Source organism: Thalassophryne amazonica, chromosome 21 (genome assembly GCF_902500255.1).
Source record: "Thalassophryne amazonica chromosome 21, fThaAma1.1, whole genome shotgun sequence".
Lineage (NCBI taxonomy): Eukaryota > Metazoa > Chordata > Actinopteri > Batrachoidiformes > Batrachoididae > Thalassophryne > Thalassophryne amazonica.
The window spans coordinates 5,154,342-5,180,990 of record NC_047123.1 but is presented as its reverse complement, the minus strand read 5'-3'; the positions used below and the strand labels follow the sequence as shown (position 1 = coordinate 5,180,990).

The 26,649-nt window shown below is 41.3% G+C and overlaps 2 protein-coding genes across 3 annotated transcripts in view; one reads left to right on the top strand and one right to left on the bottom strand.

The window, feature by feature from the left end:
* Nucleotides 1–2,254: 2,254 nt before the first annotated feature.
* slc30a2 (solute carrier family 30 member 2) lies at nt 2,255–24,123 on the bottom strand. The gene is made up of 8 exons (XM_034162077.1): nt 23,883–24,123; nt 8,508–8,719; nt 7,228–7,374; nt 5,848–6,001; nt 5,488–5,707; nt 4,378–4,483; nt 3,901–4,035; nt 2,255–2,413 (listed from the first exon to the last, which is right to left on the bottom strand). The coding sequence occupies exons 1-8, from the start codon at nt 23,963–23,965 to the stop codon at nt 2,268–2,270; spliced, it is 1,203 nt and encodes a 400-aa protein (XP_034017968.1). The 5' UTR covers nt 23,966–24,123; the 3' UTR covers nt 2,255–2,267.
* A 1,780-nt stretch (nt 24,124–25,903) lies between these two features.
* si:ch211-243j20.2 (uridine-cytidine kinase-like 1) overlaps nt 25,904–26,649 on the top strand; it is a 39,599-nt gene continuing 38,853 nt past the window's right edge. For both annotated transcript variants that reach the window (XR_004558412.1, XM_034161942.1), the window contains exon 1: nt 25,904–26,032. Coding sequence is in view for 1 of the 2 variants with exons in the window: in XM_034161942.1 (XP_034017833.1) it covers nt 25,953–26,032 (80 nt within the window). In the remaining variant the exon portion in view is untranslated. The remainder of the gene's footprint in view (nt 26,033–26,649) is intronic.

Here is a 26,649-nt window from a genome sequence, read left to right as displayed (position 1 = left end):
AGCGTTCGGTGATGTGTGCTCTGAATTGATGCCCTCGATATTCGAGCATTGAAGATGGAGTTTGTCCAAATCAAAGTAACACAGAAGAACATCGTTCAGTTGACACACTGAAACACGCTGACCTAACAGGGATGACGAGGACTCTGTGTAGGTTCTGGTAAAGTGACCCGTTGGTAACGTAAGTGACATAAAATCACCCATGTGTTTGTGGCGCATCACTGGATCTGATACTCCATGTTAGCAGTTTCATATATGCTATGTTGACAGATGACATTGTTCATGACAACAAAGTTGTCTAATTGGTACCATGACACAAGTATTGTGATTAATTTTTAAATGTTATGTTTTTGTTCAACAGTTTTTGAAATTTACAAAAAATTTAATTTAAAATCAAAAAATCTGGCAGTGATTTTAAACATCAGTTAGTTGTGAGACTATACTACTAAAATTGGTCCTTGTATAGACAAATTGTACAAAGTCTAATCAGAATATTCGTATTTCCTTATGTTGCACTTCCTGATTCACTCTGTCCATCATCCACCCTTCTCTCCCTCTCATTTTCTTCATTTATTAGCTCCTCAAAGTACACCCGCCACCACCAGCCAATAACTGTCATGCACACATTTTGTCTGGATGTTGGATTTCACTAAATTGGTAAGTGAAATATGGTGGTACCCGTAATTCTGACCAGGACTGTAAATACACTGAAACGATCTCTTTGATATTTAGTTTTTTTTTTTTTAAAGAAATGTATATGCAGTATTAAAAATACCACAAATGCAAATCTGAAAGTTATCACTCACTTTCCAGAAATAGATCTTTCAATCCATTTTAATTTTTTTGATTAAAAGAGGTACTCATTATTAACCTCTTTGGTGGTCACTCTGAATCCTGCTGCCCCCTGTTGTCATACAGATTTTTTTGGCAGTCTATTACCCAGCAGTCCTTGCATGGATTGGGTATTCAAAGGAGGAGGTGGACCAACAAGGACAACAGCCAAAATATCAGAGTTTCCAGAGGCCCATGACCTACATGGAACCTGCGTCAACATTAGGGATGGGACAACTAGTTGTAATAGTCAACTACAACATGCTAGTACCTGACTAGTTAACTAATGACTTTCATTTGTTGTCAAACCTAGTGAACCTACCCAGTGAATTGTATTAATCAGAATGTTGTTGTTTTTTTTTTCCTTTAGGAAAAAATGTCAAACTACAAATGTTATTAGAGTAGTTTGAGATTCTGTGGCGTCATCTCGTCACCGTCCAGTCCAGCCCCACACGTTGGCAAAAATACAGCGGTGGATCATTTTGAAATTTTCACAATATATTTGGGCCAAGTTAGCATCGAAGCCAAAGTGATTTCTGTTTCATTAAGTCAAACGCAGATCACTATTAAATGATTATTTTTTTTTTTTTAATTTAATGAAACATTGCTTGTAATTGTTAGAACTTATCAACCCGATCTCACGCCAAGTTTGTGATGGTGTCAAGAAAATTGATTCAATGTATTAGTTTGTGATACTGTCACGAATGTGAGTGCATGTTCGTGGTGGTGTCATGAAAATATTTTGTGATGGTATCATAAAATGTGAGGGGGCGCAATGGGGAAGGTATGTTTAGGGTTGAAAATAGTGATTGAAGGTTGACCAAGACATGAAAATGTAACACATTTATTGGTATCATGAAAAAAAACAAAAAAAGTGAGACTGGATTGAACTTTGACAGCAAAAAATCCTTACAGCTGTAACCTGGTGTAAGTTCAGAGTGTCTCTGCAGACACATCTCATCTGAATGGTCTCCTACGGTCCTCCTGCTGCATTTCCTACTTGAAGCCCAAAATTCAGACAAATGAAGGCATCTACCAATGTCAGAAATGTGTGATTTTGGACTGATTTTGACTCATTTGGAAGATCGTAGGTTTGATATTTTATTCACGACAAGTTCTCCGAGGTTACATTTAAGTAAAATCTCACTTGCCAACTAAAAAAATTGACAGACATGTTTTCCCACAACTGCTGCCAAAAACATCTAAGCAACTCAGTCTAAAGTCATCATAGAATCAAATACTATGTTTGTATTTTTTTAAGTATATAAAGGGCTTTTTAAAAAGTGACATCAGATTATCAAATTTGGCGCCGACACCACAGCGTTCTCCCAAACCCAGTGTGTGCACGTGACCACATGGATGATTTTGTTCTCCTCGTGACTGACCGATGTTTCCAGGCCATGGGGTTTGCAGCCGGGACTTGGTCCGGAGCTCGGGGCTCAGTCGCTGGGGTCCTGGCAGTGGGAGCAGTGTCTCATGTCTTCAGAGAAGTGCTCCACCTGGATAGTGACGCTGTAGAAGCCAAACTTGTTGTAGAGGAGTTCGGTGGCCTCCTGCAGCACCGACTGGGGGTCGGTTTCCTCCTCTGCACCAAGACAAAACAGGAAGTCAGTCTGTTCTCCTGCACAACATGGTACAACTGCACCCGCAGTTCTTAAATCCTAAGACTGAAGTGAAAACGGACTCAGTCCACTGCTGAAAGGAACATTTGTGCCGTATTTGGCACACATATTTAGGTGGGTTCTTGAATCACTCGGGCATGGTCAGTCAATGGTCAATCAGTGGGGTCAAAGTCATATCTGTCTGTTTCTTGGTCTAGTCTTTCCATGTCCTGTGGCCAGTTTCTACTCAACTTGGAATGTGGATGAAGGTCAACCCTGGAATTGCCGATACAAGCTTCATTTTGGCAAAGTTAAAGGTCACTGAGTCAAGGTCAAAGGATATTTTCCACTGGATTTGGACCAGACTTGATGCACATACATTATGTAGTAGTTGGAATTTGGAATTGCCCCAGCAAGGTCAACCAAAGGACAACTATTTGGGTTGAGGGTTCAGGCCACTGTCAGGTATTTTGGTTTTATTCTTTTTGCTGTATTTTGTGTCAGTTTTTGAAGATCCAGATACGACATCTGCAGGCAACAAACTGACCGGAGCTAAATCCTAAAGGTGGTAAACTGGTATATTAAAAAAACAAATATCTGTGGCCTTGATGACCACCTGACCTTGGCTTTGGAAATTAAAAAAACAAATAAATTTTAAACATGTAACTGCAATACCCCACATTCGAGGGGCGATTGAGACATTTTGAGCCTGACCCAGAAAAAGAAGGGTGACATTCTCTATCTTTTGCATTCTAAGAAACCAACATTTTGTTGTGTTGTGGCTCGGGATGTTACGTTTGTTAAAGATTTTGTATATTGTATATATGTTTATCACTGTTAAACATTTGTACCTTTGTCTTTTTCTGAATGTTAAAAATGTTGTGCTGTTTTGCACCTGTCTTAACGTAACCCTGAAAATGTACTTGTTATTATTACACTGATAGCACAACTTTGTTTTTGTAGCCACTAACGACTGGGAGTGAGGCATGCTGGGGTCAGTCTGAACTGGGAGTGAAGAGTTGGAGGTTGTTTTTGACTGTTGTAAATTTATGACCTTGTGCTGTGCAGTACAGGAACATTCCAAGCAGATGAAGAACAGATAAGTACAACAGACGAGCCTGCAAGAACAGGATGTGCTGACCTCCAATTATAAGATTAAAAGTTTCTCCACGCAGCTGCAATCATTAGTATACGTGACATAAGATGTTTTGTTTTACGGGAAGAAACTTGTCTTGCGATATGTCCCCCCCACCTTTAGGACAAGTTTCACAATGTGGGTAGGGTTTTCTCCTAATAAAAAGAGTGAGCATGCGCAGCAGTCCTCAGTGCTCTCAGTGGTACTACGTGTACGGACTGTCTGCACTCCTCGCGAGCTAAATTTGACTTTCTGTCTCACTGGTGTTTCTTGACTCTGTTTGTCTTGTTAAAGGTTTTAAGAATGTTTGGAGGAGAAAATACCCAACAACGTTACCGATAGTGAGGTGAACGGAGATGAGCGCCTGCCCCAGAGTCAGAGCCCAGAGGTGCAGACTGTGCATGGACTTTACAGCCTTCACAGACAGCAGCACCTCCTTCACAGAGTTAAACTCGATTCCTTTTGGAGACCCTATAAAACAAAGGAACAGAATATCAGGTATGGAGTTCACCCAGTTCTCGAACTGGGGATGGTTCCTTTTCCAAGGTGGGGAGCCATTGCATGAGGGCATGTGAAATTTTAAACTGCACATTAAATTTAAAGTCAAAACCAACATGTTAAAGTCAAGTCTAGGTGTTATCGCCCTCATCAGCCCTCCATCCATAGGTTTGAAGCCTAGCTGGAATCCACATGGCCTGTTGCTTGGCAACAACACACTGTTGACCTAAAGCTCCCACTGATGTTTGCTAGCCAGTTAGGAGGCTTCAAACATACAGACGGTAAACAATGTCACGTGGCATGTGAGTTTTGTACCTTCCATGAGTATCCTGAACACGTCTCTGATGATGGTGATGGTGGTGCAGAGGACAAAAGCCGAGAACAAGAATGTACAAATGGGGTCGGCCACTTTATAATCAGGCTGGAAAGAGACAAAAGAAATATTTACGGAACACAGAAAACATCAACCTGTTTTTATTTGTCACTGAAGGGATGAGAGTGTAACATAACCCTTTCATCCATATCCAAGACATATTCAGTGACTTGGAAATGCTCAAATATTTGTCAATAGAAAACTGGCTGTAAAAGTAATGATTTTATTGTTAATATAATGGAAGCATGTGTACGTTGTTACTGTGGCTTTGGTTGTTTTTATTTATTTTGTAATGTAGCACATTGAGATTTTAGATTTTGACATCTTTTCCAGGGACGTCTATGCATTTTTCAAAAAAACAATGCAAAACCACATTCTGCGCACATTGCAAAGGCAGCGCTGCAGTCTGAGGGTGCAGAAACTGTACTGGCCTGCCTGCAGTCCTGACCTGCCCCCAATCGAGAATGAGTGGAGAGTTTTGAAATGAAAAATGCAGCAATGACGACCCCGTACTGTTGCATACCTTAAGATATGTTTGCTGGAAGAATGGGACAAAATAACATCAGAATGGCAACATTACAAAGTGGTAAATACTAACTTTTTTGAAATGTGTTGAAGGTCTAACATGCAAGAATGGATGTACTGTGTCTAGTACTATAAGTAACAGGTTTATCATTGTGTCCTACAGCAGCCTGTGCTCAAGGTTCTTGAAATGGAGCAATAGCTCCACCTGGTGGACATTTACCATGAATGCAGGTACAATAATATTTCCAAAGAGCTATTGACAAATGCAATGAAGCTGACCACATTAAACATGAAATATCCTGACTTCATACTGTCTGCAATGAAACTGAAGTCAAAGTAAATGTAAGAATCACTGCAATTCTATGTCATTTTTCCATATTCTTCCATTTCCTTCTGATGTGGGGTTGCAGTTGAAATTTAATAAGAAAAGTTACAGATTATGTATCTAATTATTGGAGGTTGACATGTGGATCATATTCTCATTAAAGGGCGGAGTCTCTTTGACACAAATGTGATTTTTCTCTGACCCGAAAGTAGATGATGATTGCTGCCACCATGACGCCGACACTCTGCAGCAAGTCGCCGACCACGTGGATAAATGCTGCACGGATGCTGGTGTTGCCGTAGGCGCCAAGGAGTGTGTGGGCGTGCCCCTGAATGACAGGACTCTGACCGTCCTCGTCAATCTGTTGGTAACCGCTGCCGTGGCCGTGGAATGTGGTGGAGTGATGAAGGATGTAGGCCATGCTGCACGAAGACACGTACGTTCATTGAATAAGTTCCCGTTCCTGATGTGTCACCGTGACGTCACCCTACTTTGTGACATTTCATTGTATTGTTGCTTTGAAGCTGTAAAGTGCCTTTGAGGAATGTGGGCGTTGACTCACATGATGTTGACGATGACGGCGCAGCCAGAGGTGACTAACATCACGTGACCATTGATCTCGTAATCGTTGCATATAATCCTCTCGATGGCTAAATAGACCAGAACGCCCGTGACGATCCAGATGGACATGACGGAGATGAACGCCCCGAGGATCTCTGTGAAGGAACAGGAGACCGACAGCAAACTGTCGTCAGAGAGGAGAGCACCGAGGTCAACAAACGAGCCACAGGTCATTCACCACCCGATGGGTCACAGGATTAAATCCCGGTCATTCATATTTGTATGTTGATGTTCCTGTATGAGATGCTGATCCCTAAATTGCTCCATTTTGGTTTTACTTCTTTATTCAGATGCTTTGACACTCAGCAACAGTACCTGCTGGCATGAAGATGTGAATGGCCTCAATAAAGATGAGGTCAAGATTTCCTGGTAAACTGTGAAATCTGTCACACAGGTAAGGTTAGACCTTACCTGTGTGAAGCACTTTGAGGCACCTCTGTTGTGATTTGGCACTATATAAATGAAAATAAATTGAAATTGAAAAAATTGTCACTTGATCTTGAACTCAGTGACCTTAACTTTTGCTAAAATGACCTTCCTTTGGCTAACTGTGCCTAGGACATCCCAGAATCCACCATCTTTAGCCTATCTGCCAAATTTGGTCCAGATCAGGTTGAAATTCTAATCCTTTGATTTGACGCCGATGTCAAAGGTCAACCTTCATCCACATATAATGTTTGGTGGAAACTGGCCAAAGCGGGACCACAACCCATCTTGACTTTGACCTTGACCCTACTGATTAACCTTTGACAGTTTGTACCCATCTGCATATGTGTACCAAGCTTGGTGCAGATCAAAGTTTTGACCAGTGACTCTGATGATTGACCTTTGGCAAAGAGGTTAAAGTAGTGGATTTGGGGCCAGAGGATTCTCAGTTCGAATCCCTGTCAGACCAGAAAATCATGAAGGGCTCGTTAAACCCCACGCTGGTCCCGGGGTGCAGTTGGCTGCTTTGTGTGGCAGCACCTTAACATCAGTGTGGGCATGAATGAGTGAATGCTCTGAAGCACTTTGAGAATCTGCTTCAGACAGAAAAGTACTATAGAAATGCTGAGTGCTGTGTTTGGGTCAAAGCAAAGTTTTGACCTTTGACCCCAGTGACGTTACACCAGTATTTGACCTCCTCATGACACTTAAGAAGCTTAAACAAGGAACTTTAGCTAATAAATTATGGGTCGTTTGTTTTGCCAGCCTGGGTGGTAGTGACACGCCCACTTTCAGGGGTCTGGCCCAAGGTTTTAGGATGAATATATAAACTCACACACAGAAATTAGAACCCATTCATCCTTCCAAACATCCATCCACTCAGAAGCTTCCTGACCTGATCTGTGCCACCCAAAGTTCATGGTCTTAGTGGGAGGTCTGGAGGAGATCCACAGGGAGAACAGGCTCACCATCATACTGCCAAAGTCTGTCAGGAGGTGGGCAGCATCCGTCATGATGGCCAGGCTGTGGGCCAGGTAGCCCCCTGACAGAGTTCAGAAAACAGCTGTGAGGAATAAACATCCAAATGGTTCTAATCCAGCCTGAGACGTGTTTTATGACCGAGACGCTCGCGTGAAACTCAAACTACAGAGGGAGCGGATATTATCACTCGAGATCATTAACCTGTGGAGAGGATCGGACAGAACTCAATGTCAACAAAATTTTCTGCTATATCCACAACCAATAGAACTAGAGAGATGATCTAAAGTTTATATTGATCAGTAAAGTGTTTGTGATTGATTGGTAACTATCAAACAGTGTGCAGAGTGCTTCAGGTTTGCAGCCCTCTGATGTCTTTCATTTTCAGTGAGGTGGTTATTCTCTTGATCGCATGTAACATTCTTAAATCCTTATCACTGAGCTTTGATCCTTGGATTCTGACCACTCAACTTTGATCCTGATATTATGTCCTGATACCTGAGCTTTGATCCGGATCACTCATCTGTGATCTCAATCTCTGATCTTTGTTTTTTTTTTTAAACCTTTCCAGTGATGTCATTATTCTGTACTGGGGTTTGTTTGTTTGTTTGTTTGTTTTGTTGTCTGTTTGGATCAAAGGAATCAGGATCAAGGGGCACATCCTGACCGTTGATCCTGATCACTGAACAAATGAACAATCCTGATTATATGATATAAGGCATCAGGATCAAACATTAAAGCCATAAAGTAGGATCAGGGTTAAAGGAATCTAGATCAAAGATTAACACCAAAAAATCAGGTCAGGATTAAAGGAATCCAGATTACAAATCAACAGTCAAATCAACAGTCACATTCACCCCTTGTTTTGGTTTGGCACCTAAATTTGATAATTTCTTCCTGGACCTGTGGTCTTCCTCTCCACCAAATTTAATTGAAATCATGTCCTTGTGAACTTTCTAACCAAGTGACAAACCGACAAACAGACGTTTAAAGTGAAAATGGGGATATTCAAATATTAACAAACTATCAAACAGCAGCAAATGCATGACCTCCTCGGCAGAGGTGAACCTCTGACTCTGAAGGTCTGTTCCAGACTGTGATTGATTGTATCGATTGTTTTAACCTGCACATCCTGTTGTGACTGTTGTGATGTTTATCCGTATGTTTTCCTCTTCAGTCTGTGCCATCTGCTCCTACCTATGACTTCACCAATCATGAAAATGAGGCAGATGGCTGCAGCAATGCAGAGCTTCTTCTTGGCCAGGAGCTTGTCGACGTTCTCCTCGCACCTTGAGGCTTTGCTGTGGTGGCAGTGGACTCCGACGGGTCGTTTCAGCTCGATGGCTCCAGACACGCCTCCATTCTTAAAAGGGAAGCTGGAATACTGCTCTTTGGGGTCTGGGAAGGAGCTACGGGGACACAGAAGGTATGTGTTAATGGACAGTGATAGAACACACGGTGATGTTTCACGCAGAGAGGTTCTCGGTGGTCTGACATGCTAACAGGGTCGGCTCCTTATTGCCATCATAGAACTTATGGTTTGTTTGAAGGCAGCAGGATATATCAAACGGACACCAAGGAGCCTCAAGAAAAGGTAGTTGACAGGTGGACTTTGGGTCTGTTTAATTTTGGTGCAGATCTGGATCATGGAGTGGACCCTGTCTTTGATCATTGATCCTTCAGCTTTGATCCTGATTCCTTTCAACCTGATCCTACCTGTAGTCTGTAATCAGAAGCAATCAGCAAACAGGATCAAAATTTGGCAAACAGGATTGAAGGTCATAATCCACCTCTCGATCAGGGTCAAACATTATTGTTCAGTGTCTACAGGTGTCTCTTAGTCCAGATTAAGATAATTTTCTAGATTTAGTGGAAGAAAATGTACTTTCGAACAGGGAAGGGTCAATAGACTGAGGGGACTGTGTGCACGTGCAGTTCTCTCTGTACTGTAGGTGAAGCAGTTGGCCCCGTGCTTCTAGAGGAGACTGGACTCAAAAGTCATCAGCTCGTAATGTCACCATCTGGTTGTTGCAGCCTGTCGGGGATCGTGAGCAGCGGGCCGGCTGGGTGACGGGTTCATCCAGGGTCACATTCACACACCAGATGCCATCACACACACACTCATGTAAGAGTAAACACAGTGCTCTAACGTGCGACTGGATACTTTTCCAGATGTGGAACACTGCAGTCATTCCCAGAACCCAGTTACCCAACAGTCACCACTGTAAATATTCTGTACGACAAAACCTGCTCACTGGCACAAACACTGCAGTCTGATGACTGGCAGAATATCTACAACCGTCCACATCTCAAGTCTATATCTGACCGAGTGCCCACTCTAAATCGCCCCCCTTCCCCACATCACTGTCAACACTGAGGCTTTGAATTGGCGAATGCTTGTGTGACGCGAGGGAGTGGCTTTAATGATCCTGCTGTGGTGTCATAACCTCAACCTTTACCCAAACCCTAACCTTAACCATCACCTAGAACTGAACCTAAGCTTAACCTTAACCTTTACGCAAACCCAAACCTTAACTATCACTGTACACATATTCTTAACCGTACTGCAGTCCAGCATTAGGGCTCCCCAACTGGTTCAAAATGCTGCTGCCAGACTTTTGACATGAAGCAGAAAGTTCTACCACATTACACCCATTTTGGTGTCTCTTCACTGGCTTCCTGTCCCTGTGAGATCAGATTTTAAGGTTCTGTTATAAACCTATAAAATTATTCATAGACTGGCACCTCCGTACCTAGTTGACCTACTTAAACCCTACGTACCAGCCCGGACTTTGCAATCTCAGGGTGCAGGACTACTTTGTGTCCCTAGAGTGAATAAAAAGTCTGCAGGTCACAGAGCTTTCTCTTATCTTGCCCCTGCATCAAAAAACAGTCAGATTCTGTGGAGACTTTCAAGTCCAGACGAAAGACGCACTTCCCTTTCATATGGCTAGCATACTGACATAGTATGAAACTATGCTTCCTGTCCTTTTGAATTCATTATATTAGCAATGGAACAGGTCTCAGTCTCACTTCATCTAAATTGTGGGTCTGTTAGTGAAGCTCAGTTCTAGCGGCTAACAGTATTCTCTCTGCTTCCCTGTTGATTTGCTGCTGGTAGACTCAGACCTTAGTACAGGTGGAGTTATTTCCAGCCGACTGATTCTGCTCTTTTTCTCTTGGCTTGAGGTACTGAGGAGACGCCCAGGGCGCTGGACTGACTACGAGATGTCCCGGCTGAAACTGAGGCAGTGGCCTGTGGACCACCTTACTGAGGGTGGCAGTGTTTGTGCCACTGCAGTCTGCTTTTGGAATGCAGTCTTCTATGAGGACAGCTTTGATGCTATTCTGGCTTTTCTGTTTCCTGTTACTTCAGATTGGTAAAGACTTTGTAACTGTTAGAATGGCCCAAGCAGTGGGTCACCCCTTTGAGTCTGGTCTGCTTGAGGTTTCTTCCTCATTATCATCAGAGGGAGTTTTTATTTACCACTGTCACCTGTGTGCTTGCTCCAGGGGTTGGTATGGTTAGCCTAACCTATCCTTAACCATAACCTTCACCCAAACTTGAAGCTTAACCATCACCTTAAATCTAAACGAACATGAGCTTAACCATATCCTCACCCAACCACATTAATCCTAACCTAACTTTAAATATACTGTGACTCTTTACCCAAACACTAACCTTAATCATCACCTTAATCCCAAACTAACCTTAATCCTAACCCAAACTCTAACCTTGACTGTAAGGCTTAAACCTAACCCTAACTTAAACTGTTTCCTTACCAAAACCACACTTTACCCAAGCACTAATTTTGTTTATTTGTTTGTTTGCTTGTGTTTTCCTGTTCATAGAGCAGGTAGCTCAGTGGGATAACAGGTTGGCCTACCAATATGCAGGACTGGGTTTGATTCCCAGTCATGCTTGCTGTCGGTGTCCTTGGACAAGACATCATCTACCTTGTTTCTGTCCACCCAGCTGTAAATGGGTTGTGGTCTTGTTGGGTGAAGTAACCCGTGTCAGACTGGCGTCCCGTCCAAGGGGACTCGTGTCCCGTCCAGGGGGACTCGTGTAAAGTCTCATTCACTTCACGCTACAGAATCCGGGGATAAGCAGCGGCACCAACAGACCTCGGGCCTCTTGAGGACTTATGTCTTTTCCTTTTGACATTCCAGAATCCACAGATCCGTCCCTTTGTCTGTCCCACCTTCTTTCGTTTGTGTTTTAGTTAGTTTAAATGTACTGCATTCATGTAGTACTTTTCTAACCTTATTCAAATACTCAGAGTTCTTTACAGTGATGCCTCACATTCTCTCTCTCTCTCTCTCTCAGCTCTGCTCAGTTTTGACAGTGGTGTGTCAGAAGTCCATTTTTTGATAAACTGCTGAAAAATTAATGCATCCTGCAGTAAAACTCTTCAGTAACATGTTTTTATGATCCTGAAAATTGCACATTGAGGTTATTAACGCTTCCTGCATTTTATGATAACTATCAACATATTACTCATGATATTGTTAAATGTGTTTCCTTGCATGGGAGCACCGTGTGTGCGTGTGTGTGCGTGCGTGCGCTTCGGATGACTAACAATGAAGTTCTCTGTTAAAAGCTGAAGTGAAGGTAGGGGGCGGTGTTTCACCCACATGATGCAAATAACCTGGACTTCTGCATGAGCTGTTTGTACATATTTTTATTAACAGCTCATCCTTAATCCACATGTGGCTCGAAATACAATCAGCTCTTCACTGATTCAAAACTTTACCAGTGTGAGTTATTGATGAAGTGTTTTGTGTGATCAGCTACTTTAACATAAACAAGTGGACAGTCTGCACGAACCCACATCACCTCGGGCAAACAATGTGCTTACCATGACTGACATGAAGGATTTTACAAAGTACAGTTCAGTGATTTTGGTCTTTGACCTTTGGATCCCAAAGTCAGTGGGCTTCTGGGGGTCAGTGTACCAAACACATATGCCAAGTGTGGTGACAGTCAGTCACTAAAAAAAGAAGTTATTGCACCTGCAAGATGTTTACAATGTATGTTCCAGTGACCTTTGATCTTATGGCCACAAACTCTCTAGTCTTCTTGGAGTCACTGTGTGTTATGCATATCCCCAGTTTGGGAACAATCGGGATGCTACAGCTGAAGTTATCTTGCTCATAAGTGAAATTTCAACAAATGCACACAGGAAGTAAGTCACAGAAACAAACACCAAAAGGGGATGTCAAAATAAGAGCAACACAGGAAGTGAACACTGAAAGACTGATGACGTGCACCTGTGATAAAAAGAATTGAGAATTCTGTTTTAGGAACAACCTGTACAAGCACATTTAACCACTTTGCTGAGCTCACATCTCTTTCAATTAGATTCACTTCCTTCAGATCAAAATACCTGACAAAAGCTGACGCTTAATTAAAGAGTTCTTTGGGTTTATTCTCTTTTCTTTCTATGGTTTACTGAGATGGTTCATAGTCTGGAATCCTTAAACAAAACAAACATCTATGTTATACACATCTCTGGGACAACGGCACAGAGAACAGCAGCATGTGGTTCTGGAAGTAGAAAATTGGTTCATCAATCGTTTTTTTTTTTTTTTTTTTGCAACAAAGTGGCTGTGGAAAAGTCAGATTAATGCAGGCGAACAAGCGTTTTTTGAACGCTCGTTTTTGTAGATGGAAGAGCATATACATACATACATACATACGAGGTCTATTAGAAAAGTATCCGACCTTATTTTTTTTTTTAAAACCATATGGATTTGAATCACGTGTGCTTGCGTGAGCCAACCTTGAACCTTCATGCGCATGCATGATTTTTTTCACGCCTGTCATTTGCGTCATTCGCCTGTGAGCAGGCTTTGAGTGAGGAGTGGTCCACCCCCTTCGGCGGATTTTCATTGTCAGGGAAATGGCTGAGAGACTGCTGCTTTGCTTGATCAAATTTTTTTTTAGAAACTGTGAGGCACATCCATGTGGACACCAGTCGAGAAATTCAGGTGGTTTTTGGTGAAAATTTTATGGGCTTCAAAGACATTAAGGGATGTTACTGTCACTTTAAGGACGGCCCACAGCAGCTGTGGGGTGCGCCGCGCTCCAACTGCCGTCGACAGGCTGAACGACCATTTCATTTCTAAACGGATCACTCTGTGGATCCATGACCATTGTGTGCACTTTCTCTGGTTATCACAAAAGCTGGACATCACCCATTTTCCTGCAGATTTCACTTTTAACAAGAGATTTTGTCGTGGAAAGCCGAGCTGAGGCTTCACGCATCATGATGGATTCGCTGCTGGACCGACACAAAACCACCTCCGTTTTGGTCTCACAGGACGGCTTTGAGATGGTGTTCAGACAGCTGTTGGTGGTTTTTCAGTCGAGTGATTATCCAAGAAATTGTGGATGTGCCTGGACATGCCAGAACATGTTCTGTGACGCTTCATCATGGCGTTGCTTTGTGCGTCGCGGCACCGAGGAAATGAACGGCACATTCCACTGTTACGAGGAGTTTTTGTCATAGAAAGGAGCAGACGCTTCGCGCGTCACGACGGCAAGCGAGACAAAGAACAACTCCGTTTCAGAGTGCCAGAAGGACAAGCTGGGACATGCCTTTCAGTGCTTACCAGTTGAGTGAGTATCAGAGAGGTGGACATGTCTCAGCTTGTCCTTCTGGCACTCTGAAACGGAGTTGTTCTTTGTCTCGCTTGCCGTCGTGACGCGCGAAGCGTCTGCTCCTTTCTATGACAAAAACTCCTCGTAACAGTGGAATGTGCCGTTCATTTCCAAACTGGACGCTGTGTTTTATCCGGGACGTCATCTGGACTAGCACAGGAATTGTGAAAAGATGTGGACATCAGCACTTTTTCGGCAAATTGAGACAGACGTGTGGAGGAATTCCGCGCGGTGCCGCGACGCGCAAAGCAACGCCGTGATGAAGCGTCACAGAACATGTTCTGGCATGTCCAGGCACATCCACAATTTCTTGGATAATCACTCGACTGAAAAACCACCGACAGCTGTCTGAACGCCATCTCAAAGCCGTCCTGTGAGACCAAAACGGAGGTGGTTTTGTGTCAGTCCAGCAGCAAATCTATCATGACGCGCGAAGCCTCCGCTCGGCTTTCCACGACAAAATCTCTTGTTAAAAGTGAAATCTGCAGGAAAATGGGTGATGTCCAGCTCTTGTGATAACCAGAGAAAGTGCACACGATGATCACGGATCCACAGAGTGATCCGTTTAGAAATGAAATGGTCGTTCAGCCTGTCGACGGCAGCTGGAGCGCGGCGCACCCCACAGCTGCTGAGGGCGTCCTTAAAGCGACAGTAACATCCCTTAATGTCTTTGAAGCCCATAAAATTTTCACCAAAAACCATCTGAATTTCTCGAATGGTGTCCACATGGATGTGCCTCACAGTTTCTAAAAAAAATTTGATAAAGCAAAGCAGCAGTCTCTCAGCCATTTCCCTGACAATGAAAATCCGCCGAGGGGGGTGGACCACTCCTCACTCAAAGCCTGCTCACAGGCGTATGACACAACCGACAGGCGTGAAAAAAAATCACGCATGCGCATGAAGGTTCAAGGTTGGCTCACGCAAGCACACGTGATTCAAATCCATATGTGTGTGTGTTTTTTTTTTTTTTTTTAAATAAGGTTGGATACTTTTCTAATAGACCTCGTACATATATGTGTGTGTGTGTGTGTGTGTGTGTGTGTGTGTGTGTGTGTGTGTGTGTGTGTGTGTGTGTGTGTGTGTGTGTGTGTGTGTGTGTGTGTGTGTGTGTGTGTGTGTGTGTGTGTACACACACACACACACACTTATCATAAGAGAAGGGGAAGGAGCACGAATCCCTGTGAAAGCGTGCGGCAGCATGATGCAATCTGCAGCCTCACCACTAGATGACACTAAATCCAACACATTATTTTAACTTCTATTAACTTGAATGCTGCAAGTTGAAGTGACTCAAAATACGAGTTAGTTTAATCGGTAGTTTTAATTTATGTAATTCAGACTTCAAATATTTAAGTTCGAGTGACTTCTTGTTTTACAGACTTAAAAAAAATGAGTTCTCCAGCGCCCCCTGAGGGCTGTTCTCGCTGTGTTACTGCTGTTACTGTTTGAATCACTTCACAGTATCAAATGTGAGGTTTAACACAGCAACCACATGAAATGTTCAAACCGGGACACACACACACACACACACACACACACACACAGTTTTGTGTTTGCTCCACATGGAGTGAGGGGAGGAGCCATGATGTAGCTAATGAGGTAGAATAAAACTAATTTCGGCTCACTTGAGACACACACACACACACACACACACACACACTCAGAGGATGTCTGAGCTGAAAGGAGCAGTGGAGCAGGAGCAGTTGTTCGATGACACCACTGGGGCATGAGAGCAAACACTCCCAAAGCCACGCAGGCGACATGAGCACATGATGCATGAGGCAGGAGGTGAAACACACACACACACACACACACCTTCAGCCGCACGCGCACCACAGAACAGGATGGAGAGTCTTTGTATAAAATGCAGAGTCACTGCAAACACAAAATCATGAACAAATCTGTGCCTGTATCAGGACTTAACATTAAACACCTCCTTTTTTGAAGAAAATTGGTTAAGTGCCCACCGAAATTAAATTAAATTACAAGAAACACATTTAATGAATGATAAAAGGACAAAAATGGGCACAGACAGATGAGTTATTTATCTTTTTTTTTTTTTTTTAATTTGTGATAAAATGCGACGGACGAATACAGTAATAAAAGAGTATCTTTTCGCTGTTCTGGAAGATCCAGTGTGGACCATATGTTGATCTGCCACGGGTTTCTGACACAACTCCAGATACACAGTGCATCTGGAAAGTATTCACAGTATTCATATTTTACTATGTTACAGCCTCATTCCAGAATGGATTCAATTATTTTTTCCATCAAAATTCTACTCACAACACCCCATAATGACACCATGAAAAAAGGTTATTTTTTAAATTTTTGCAAATTTATTAAAAATAAAATAAGAAATCACATGCACATAAGTTTTCACATCCTTTGCTCAATACTTTGTTGATGCACTTTTGACAGCAATTTCAGCCTCAAGTCTTCTTGAATATGATGCCACAAGCTTGGTGCACCATCGCCCCAATCTGAGGTCAAGAGCACTCTGGAGCAGGTTTTCATCCAGGATGTCTCTGTACATTGCTGCATTCATCTTTCCCTCAATCCTGACTAGTCTCCCAGTTCCTGCTGCTGAAAAACATCCCCACAGCATGATGCTGCCACCACCATGCTTCACTGTAGGGATGGTGCCTGGCTTCCTCCAAACATGACACCTGGCATTCACACCAAAGAGTTCAATCTTTGTGTCATCAGACTAGAGAGTTTTGTTTCTCCTGGTCTGAAAGTCCTTCAGGTGCCTTTTGTCAAACTCCAGGTGGGCTGCCATGTGCCTTTTACTAATGAGTAGCTTCCATCTGGTCACTCTACCATACAGGCCTGATTGGTGGATTGCTCTAGAGATGGTTGTCCTCTCTCCACAGAGGAATGCTGGAGCTCTGACAGAGTGACCATCAGGTTCTTTGTCACCTCCCTGACTAAGGCCCTTCTCCCCAGATCGCTCAGTTGAGACGGGCGGCCAGCTCTAGGAAGAGTCCTTGTGGATCTGAACTTCTTTCATTTAAGGACGATGGAGGCCACTGTGCTTATTCAAAGCAGCAGAAATGTTTGTTTCCTTTCCCAGATTTGTGCCTGCAGACAATCCTGTCTCGGAGGTCTACAGACAATTCCTTTGACTTCATGCTTGGTTTGTGCTCTGACTGTCAACTGTGGGACCTTATATGTAGACAGGTGTGTGTCTTTCCAAATCCTGTCCAATCAACTGAATTTACCCCAGGTGGACTCTAATTAAGCTGTAGAAACATCTTGAGGACAATCAGTGGAAACATGAGGCACCTGAGCTCAATTTTTAGCTTTATGGCAAAGGCTGTGAATACTTATGGGTGATTCTTAGACTACGGGCACTTATTATGTCCTTTGATCATATTGTATGAAAAACAGAAAAAAGAGGAAATTTCACACTTTTATAGTTATCTTTACAATGAAAGTGTGTTAAGAAATTTGTTCTAGTAGTCTATGATGACTTTTTCACCTTTTTTCAGCATCATTATATGCAAATATTGGCGTTTTGTGCTTGTCCCACACCCAGACTTTTGATTTTCAGTGATAAAAATGAATGGTAAAGAAATGTTTTTCTAATGTTTTAAAATATCTCTGAATAAAATATCAGTAAAATATTCAAAACATAATGTGGGTGATTCTTTAACTACGGGCACTATTGGCCTTGTAAATGTAATTTCCACCACACCATTGCCTTACAATATAAAGTGCCTTGGGGCAACTGTTGTGATTTGGTGCTATATACATGTGCTCTGATGTCACTGTTTATCGCCATAGAAACTACCCAAACAATCTTTCATACAAACTGTTTAGGGACATTACAGTGTTGTGGTGGAAATTACAGCAATAGTGTGGGACAACTAAATTTTGTTAAAAAATCACAACAGTTGTATGACACTGAAGATCAAAAGTCTGGGTATGGGACAAGCACAAAACGGCAATATTTGCATATAATGATGCTGAAGAAAGGTGAAAAAGTCATCATAGACTACTAGAACAAATTTCTTAACACACTTTCATTGTAAAGATAACTATAAAAGTGTGAAATTTCCCTTTTTTTCTGTTTTTCATACAATATGATCAAAGGACATAATAAGTGCCCGTAGTCTAAGAATCACCCTTAAACACAACTGATAAAGAGGAAGATCTGGGATTAGAACACTCTAACACTGGGCCAAAAATACACTTCAGGTCACCTCCTAAAATTAACAAATGAGTATTTACAGCTCGAAGTAAAACGTGGTTTGAAGATTTCTGCAGCACTCGTCTTGCTGACCTGACACGACCCGATCCCTTAGCAGGATGAAGTGTCACATATCTGATCATCCGCTGGATATCTTCATCCGTATCAGGTTCACAGCGGCTGATTGCTGACGCGGCATCAGCACAAGAGGTCTGAGTGAATATTTAGTGTCTGTGAAATTATATAAGGTCCCTCAGACGAACAATAATCACCATCAGGCATCACGAGCTGCTGCATCAGAACAGCTTTTCATAAAAGACACAATGACACGCCCGCAGGGAGGAAAAGGTCACCCTTTAAAAAAAAAAAAGGTGAGATTTTCTGTAAAAGTGAACAAAATGTTGATGATGATGATGACAGTGTCTGGTTTCAGTGGGATCTGCTGCAGAGGTCAGCCTTGTTTTGGGGAAATTATTAGATGTTGAGGCTGATGTCGACAGAAGGTACCACTGAAATAGAAGTTCGTTAACATCTGGTCTCCAGGGGCTGATCTAGAGGGGTGCCGGTTTGGAAACACATGGCTGATGCCCAACAGACAATCGGTAACATCTCATTTTAATTTTTGTGTCACTTTTTTTGGCATTTTTGTCAGCTTCTCATTAAAAGAGAGGGTCACTCAGTAGAGTCAGGGGGATGGATACATGAACATTTCCAAGTCACTGAGCATGTCATTAGACTTCATGTACTTCAATCTTTAAAACATATCATCAGTATGGTACTCTGTGGTGAATCTGTCTGGAGGAGGCAGTTCTCAAAAACTAAGTGACTGTGCAAGAAGGGAACTCTGGAGGGAAGCCACCAAGACACCCAACACCTGGAGTAATCGCCTTCTGTGGCTGTGATGGGAGAAATTGTGCATTTTGCATCACCACTCATGGCTTCATCAGTAAATAATAAACTGCATGTAGTTCCACGATGGTGTAAACAACATCTGACTGAATGCTGTTCTGAGATGTGAGTTAGTTGGTTTGTTTAGTGGGATTATGTCCATTCTAAAGAAATCGTGATTAAAATCAGTCTGGCCTGAAATAGAAATGATTAAATTCTGTGTTGGGCGTTAACGCCGTCAGCATTCCACTCAGGATGATGTGGACGAGCTTCCCTCACCATCAGAACAGCTTTCTGGACTTTGCATCAGTGACAGACTCATGTTAACCCCCGGAGGCGTTTACGTCGCCTTCACACGCCGCCAGAATTCTCACATTCACCACTGAAGAAGCCACGCGACAGCGAGGCCAAACCGTAATGACACAGTCGTGAATAATTCATAAGTGACGAGATCATCATCTCTGATTCTGTGTCACCTGTAACTAAAAACACATTCAACTGTTTCTGGAGATAAGTCGTATGTTCACTGCAGCAGTCGAGGTGGTTTTGTTTCACCAGAGTGTTTAGATTCAGACATTATTTTACCAAATATGGGCAATTCAGTTTGACAGACTTCACAGGTGGGATGAAGCCACCATCAAGTCACGAGTCCCAAGTTATAATGACCACCAATTGTTTGCAAGCTGACGTGAGACTTGACTCGGGACTTGCAGATTGATGACTTGAGAATGACTCGACAGTGACTTTGTCCCACCTCTGCAGAGTAATATTAATAATAACAATAAATACCATTAAAAAAAAAATCAATATGTGAGTGGCAGCAGATCGAGGCATGAAGCAAGGAGCCGCAAACCTAATTACTACTGTTAGCATTCAACAGCCTGATCACAGAGGGAATAATGAAATTTAACTGGACTGCAGTAACCTTGGAGAAGACTCTAATTATGCTGTGTGGACTCTTCTTGTCCTTCACAGACAGACAGTCCACTGAAACTGCATATAAAGGAAAACGTAAAAAAAAAAACCCTTTCAATAAAAGATTCATAAAAATGAAGCAGCATCCACAGAAGGCTGTGTCTTTGAGAAGCAAAGACGGGCAGAAGACATCTAGTTTGACAAAAGATGTGTGAGAAAATTACTGAAGTGTTTAAAAACAGTGTTCCTCAGAGAAAGACTGGAATTGATTTGTATTTTTTTCCTCCCTCTAAAGTGCATAATATTAAACAATTCAAGGAGTCTGGGGGAATTTAAGTGCTTCAAGGGTAAAGGTGCAAGCATGAACACCTGTGATGTCCATTCCCTGACCGCACTGCATCAAGAATGGCCATTCATCAATAGCTGATATAACCACGTGGGCAAGGGATTACTTATGAAATCTTTGTCAGTCACTACAATACGGAGTTACATTCATGAACGCCACTTAAAACTTTACTGTGCAAAAAAGATGCCTCATGTTAACCTTATCCAGAAGTGGCATTGACTTCTCTGGGTTCAAAGGTATCTGGGTTGGGCCATCATGCAATGGAAATGTGTGTTTTGGTAAGACAAATCAGGTATACCAGATCATTTTGGAGAGCTGGATGCCATGTTCTCTGGACCAAAGACAAAAAGTCCCATCTGCCAGAGGGACTTTTCCTTACCACTGTGGCCTGTGTCTCTTCTCTGAGGTTTTTGTAAGGTTAGACCTTTGGGAACCACCTTGGGGTGACTTATGTTATGACTTAGCTCTACATAAATAAATTGAATTGACCTTCCAGACTGTTACCAGCAACAAGTCCAAAGGCAGGGTCTGTCATGGTATGAGGATGTGTGAGGTTTGGCAGAAGTTATTTACACTTCTGTGAAGGCAGCATTAGTGCAGAAAAGTACATTGAGATTTTAGAGCAATATGCTGCCTTCAAGACATGTTTTCCAGAGATGCGACTTTCCACAATATAATGTTGTAATATTCTGTACATATTACAAAGGGATGACTGCAGAAAAAAAGAGGGTAAGGGAACTGGACTGACAGTGACGTTCCACATTTCTATTCATTTATGGGTTCATCGTGATGTAGCCAGAGTCAGCACCGCCACCGCTGCCAACATGACGATGCCCAGATGTGAGCTTCATATTGGCTGTTTCTGGTCTCAGGAGAAGACCTATGGGTGACATCACGCAGGGTTTGTCCAGTATATATATATCATCTATGGCAAAGTAAGATTATTGTTTCCGCTATCTGTGGGAGTAATTCTGGAGCTCCCGTCCATCGGAGGGTAGCGCACTATGAAGGGGATGAGGGAAAGCCATTTGGAGCCCTTTAGAAGTGTTTATTTCTCATTAACCTTTACAAAATATATGAGAAACATATTAGATTTATACAGAAATAAGCCATTTTCCGAGCATTTTCTTCCATGTTGGATTATTTTTGTTTGAGCAAGCAGCCATCTGATGTCACCGTGGCTCTCTACTCTGATTGGCTGTCACTGTGCACTTCCCAGCATCCCTCACGCAAGTTGGGGGAACCGCCATATGATTTATGACATCACTATCATTGCTATCATAGACCGTATCTATCACTACCAGATGTAGTTCAAGGCCGTCTGTTTGTTGGAAATTTCTCCCCCAGTGGAAATAATTATTTTTTCCAGACAACGCAAATTTTGATCATGTTGTCAGTCATATGATCCTTCTTTTTAAAGGATAATAATTAAAATTATATTGGTGCCAAACGGAGGGGTGTGGGCAAGAGAGCAGCTGAAGGGACTTCAGTTGCTCCAAATAAAATTCTTTTTATGGCTTAAATCTTAAAGTTCAGTGGCCGTACACCTTTAATGAATCTGTGACCACCTGATTTGTAATATTTGAATCTACTAACCCTTATGATTGTCAAAGAATATTAGAAAACAGTATCACTTTTGCATTTTTGCTGAGTATACTGGAATTTTGTATTTATTTGGGTTGAAATTACCTTAAAGAAAATAACACTTTGGTAATACAGGTCAATTTTTTTCAATCAAATGAAAAGTTTTTTGTTGTTAATTTTTGTTTCAAACAGAAACCAAAATAAATAAAAACTACACAAAATATTATATTAAACCCCCATTTATCTTAAAATAATCTATTTAAAAAGATCATTAACTCAGTCAGCTGACTGCATCGCCCCTCTCTCGACAAACCTAGGCCACGCCCCCGTGATGCCTTAATTCACTTTATCATATTGTGCAGAATGTGGTTTGAAATCCGGATTAGATGCGCGTCCCGGTGTCTTAAACATGAACAAAGAGCTGCACTGCAAAGATGGCACACAACACGCACGCGTGGACAAACGCGCACACGGTCATGAAAGGTGCAAATGGTGCGTGAAATCCTGAGTGTGCACGTGCACATCTGTCACATGCACGCGTAAAACAACTCAGTTTTTGCGAAAGATTTGACAGATTTTTATTTTATTGGTTCGAATAGTGACAAACTGACAGCTTGAGTAATCGATCCGTTTGATTAGCGTTAATGAGCGCTTTAAAATCAGTTATTTAACAGTGATTAAAAAAAGATCTGTGATGGAGTTGGATAAAAATGTGAATATTAAGAAACATTTTGTTTTCACATTTTGCCGCATTAAGAGCTGAAAGTTCGATAAAATCAGAATACCAATTTATTTCCTATATAGGCGTGACTGTACAGGGTTGCATTTTTTTGTTTAAACATTTATATTTTGTAGCTGTTGATTTGATTTAACACTTACTGAATAATTGTTAGTCAAAACAAATGTATATTATTATTATTCAAGCATAATTGTGCAAAAAAAAAATCCTCTTTGCGATTATTTGGAATCCGCGCTGATTTTTGTAATCACCTTAATCTTTACTTATTTTAAGTGCTCTACAATTTTAAATTTGATTAAAGCGAAGCATATTTTTTAACATTTGTCATTTACATCTATAAGATGATTTGGCCAAATCAAAAGTGTTTTTCTTATTTTTGCAGAAATACTGATTTTATTTTTTCCAATGAAAGACGCCTTTTCAAACTGATGCACGTTGATTTGTGACAATAATATATTACCTCATAATTATTATAAATTTTGAACAGTACATATTTTATTTTTAGGGCATTCAATCTTTTTTTTTTAAATCAGACCTTTTATATGTATAAAATATAAGAAATATATATATATATATAATAAAAACAATAATGGATTGAGCGTATCCGCCCTTTAACGTAAGACAAATGATCACTTTTACAGCCGGTTATCTTCAGACAAATTAGGAGATGATTTCAGTGTGGAGTTAAGTTTCATTCATCAGTTAAGAAATGTATTTTATTTATTTTAGATCATGCGGGATTGTTATATTTTGTGATTGAGGAGCATCCATTCAAAGTATTTTTGCACAAATGAAGCCAGCTTTTTAAAAATATTTTGGCATCATAAAAATTTAAATAGGTTCTAATTTGTTGTGGGTTTCCTCAACCTTGGGAATACAGCTGCAATTTATCGAATAAAATTGTGAAGCGACTGAAGGAGTCGTGCGCAAACATTTATTTCTGTTTATTTTATTTTTTTATTTCTTTATCTTTTTTGCGTGGGGGCGTGGAAGTGGAGCCTCCTTAATGACAGATGATGGGTTTTTAGCACTGCTCAGTGAACTGGCCCCGGGGCCATTTGTCACTGGCTTCTGTCCCCAAACGAGCCAAGCGTGGAAATGAACCCGTTCATTCACCTGGAAACGCGCAGCCTGCTGCACGCGCACCTCAGTTAAAAAACAAAAAAACACTCACTTTCCTTCAACTTCACCTTCATTCATCCTCGTGTGAATTATGCCGAAATGGAGACATGTCCCACCTTTGCAGTTTCAGAGAATACATTTTTGCGCTCTTCTCGTGGACCAGGTGGGATTTCTCCAAATTCGCAGCCTTCTTCTCCATCGGTGCAGCTCCTGTCCTCTTCAGCAACGATTGAAAAGGTGGATTTCTTTTTTTTTTTTTTTTTAATCCTGCTGCGGGGGATGCTCGATCGGTTCGAATCCCTGATTGTCACCTGTCAGTGTGGGGAAGCGTTCCAGAGAGTCCCGACCTTCATTGCGGTGTGGAGCGCAGAGCACTGCGGCTGTCCGCGGACACCTGACTGATCACATCCGAACGGCACCGAATCGCTTTAGTGACGTGTTCCAATTTACAGCAAACAAACACCCTTCCACCTGAGGCGGAGGAACCATCTATAAAATATGTGGGGGGCGACCGTGGCCTTCTCCACCAAAAAGTGACATTTCATACAAAACAAAACTGTGTGTGTGTGTATATATATATATATATATATATATATATATATATATATATATATATATATATAAAGCAAATTGTTAATGGGGGGGGGGGGTGGAAGAAATACATTCCAGTTTCTTCAAGGTTTTTACTTGACACACACGGATTTATTTATTTATTGTATTAATTTTTGGCAGCATGATTATTTTGTGCTAGGGTATCAAAATTAGAAGGAAGTCTTTTTTTTCTAAATATATATACATTATAAGGCACTATAATGACTTTATTTATTACTTTAATATAAAAATCATATATTCAAAGTGTTTTAACATGAACAAGTTGCGCATACCATAATTAAATGCCAAACAAATTAAACACGAATCAGTGCAAAATTACAAAACTCATTATCTTCTTCTTCTTTTTGCTGCTCCCATTAGGGGGCGCTACAGCAGATCACCATTTCTATCTCAGCCTGTCATCCCAAGTACATTTTAAGTGGGGAGAACATGCATGTTAATTTACACATATACATAACAGATGAGGAAAAATGTTGGGGGGGGTGGTGTTCCTCTGCCCCCCTTCTTTCCTCTGTTCATGTATTTTAATTATAATGGGTTTGCTTCCATTGATTACACATTGCTAAAGGAATAACAGAATAATTAATGTATAATTAAAACTATATCATTGCAAAACATTAGATTTATGTCAGTCTTATAAGAAAGAGAGACATAAATGTGCATTTAAATGTGATATTTTTGATCATTTGTGAATCGCTTCAGGATTAAATGGTAATTCATTTCAAAATATACTAAAGTAATAATTAGTTATATGCAAACAAATGTACAGTGATAAAGCATTTGCTGTGAACATATAAAATCCTAAACTGAGTTATTCTTTTGAAAAATATGACTGCAACACTGATGCTGCATTCACTGTCTCATAATTATTGGAATTTTAGGTTTTATGGTAATAAACTGAAGTTTGCCAGTAAATTTAATGCCATAAAAACAAGAGTTGCTATGTATTATTTCAAAGTTGGTGGAAGAAAGTGAAGAATGTCTGCCTTTTATTTGGGTTATTCTTTTGTTCCTCGCCAAAATTATCCAATGAAAAACTACAGGTGGTTTCTTGATGTTCCTTCACCTGCACAAACAAGAGGTTTTCTGCCTTTTTGTAATCTGCATGCATTATATGCACTTGCTGAAGTTAATATTTTACATACACTTTTGGCAGCATAAGAAATAAGATGTCATGATGTTAAAAGTGTATTATACATCAAATACTGAAAATGCACTGTTGAAATTGAGGAAAAAACTTATACTGGTTTCAAGTTTGTGTTCTTTCTGTGTTTATGCAGTTATTTATAATCCAAACATGCAGCACTGATTACAAATAACGTATATTTCGCAGTGTTATACTAAATCCGATTTTTCATCCAAAAATATCTATGTGGTGTTGATGCTTCTAACTTGTGATCCTGGTGATTTTATTTTATTCCGATATTCAAGTCATACGATACGTACTTGACTGTAGTATTAAGAGAAGGTTTGAGAAGTAAGTTCCAGTTCTCCGACAGTTATAAACACAGCACCATTTTACGCTGCGTGACGTCATCACGCTGCTGGTGTTTGTTTTCCGCGCCGCGCCAGAGATGGAAACATCATCGAGCAGCAGGAAAACGGACGAACTAATGACGGATGAGGGAATGGAAGCGGACGATTCTGGACTCAGGTCTGACAGGGTTTCGGTTAATGTTTAGTCTGTCGCACAGCTCATGTCGTTTCCCTGAGCGACTGTCTTTATTTAGTTATTGCAGCTAGCTGCTAGCATCCACGTCCCCGCGCTTTGTGTTCCAGCGCGAACAAAAGCGACCTGATTAAAGACACTTAACGAGATAAAATGTCTTTTAGCAAGTCCTTTACACCTGGTTAGAGATGAGATCCAAATAAGTGTATGCTTTATTATGAATATGTCGATTATTTTAGCAATTTAACTACAAAGTTGCACGAAATATCACTGTTTTACTGAATCCACAATAAAATCTTCAATGTACAATTTTCGTCTCACTAATTAAAATAAAATTAGATGACAGTATTGGACTGGGGTGGCTCTAAATGGTGCTGATTTATGTAGAGGTATAAGAATATGCACAGTAAGCTTTCACTCTGGTCGCACAGCATCCGAGGTGGAGCGCATGTTGATTTGGCACAAGTTTTACGCTGGATGGCCTTCCTGACGCAACTCCACATTACACATATGGAGAAATGTAGCAGGATTGGGGTTTGAATCAGGAGCCTTCTACTCTGAAACCAACCACAAACATTACATTACTACTCTATTAAAAATCA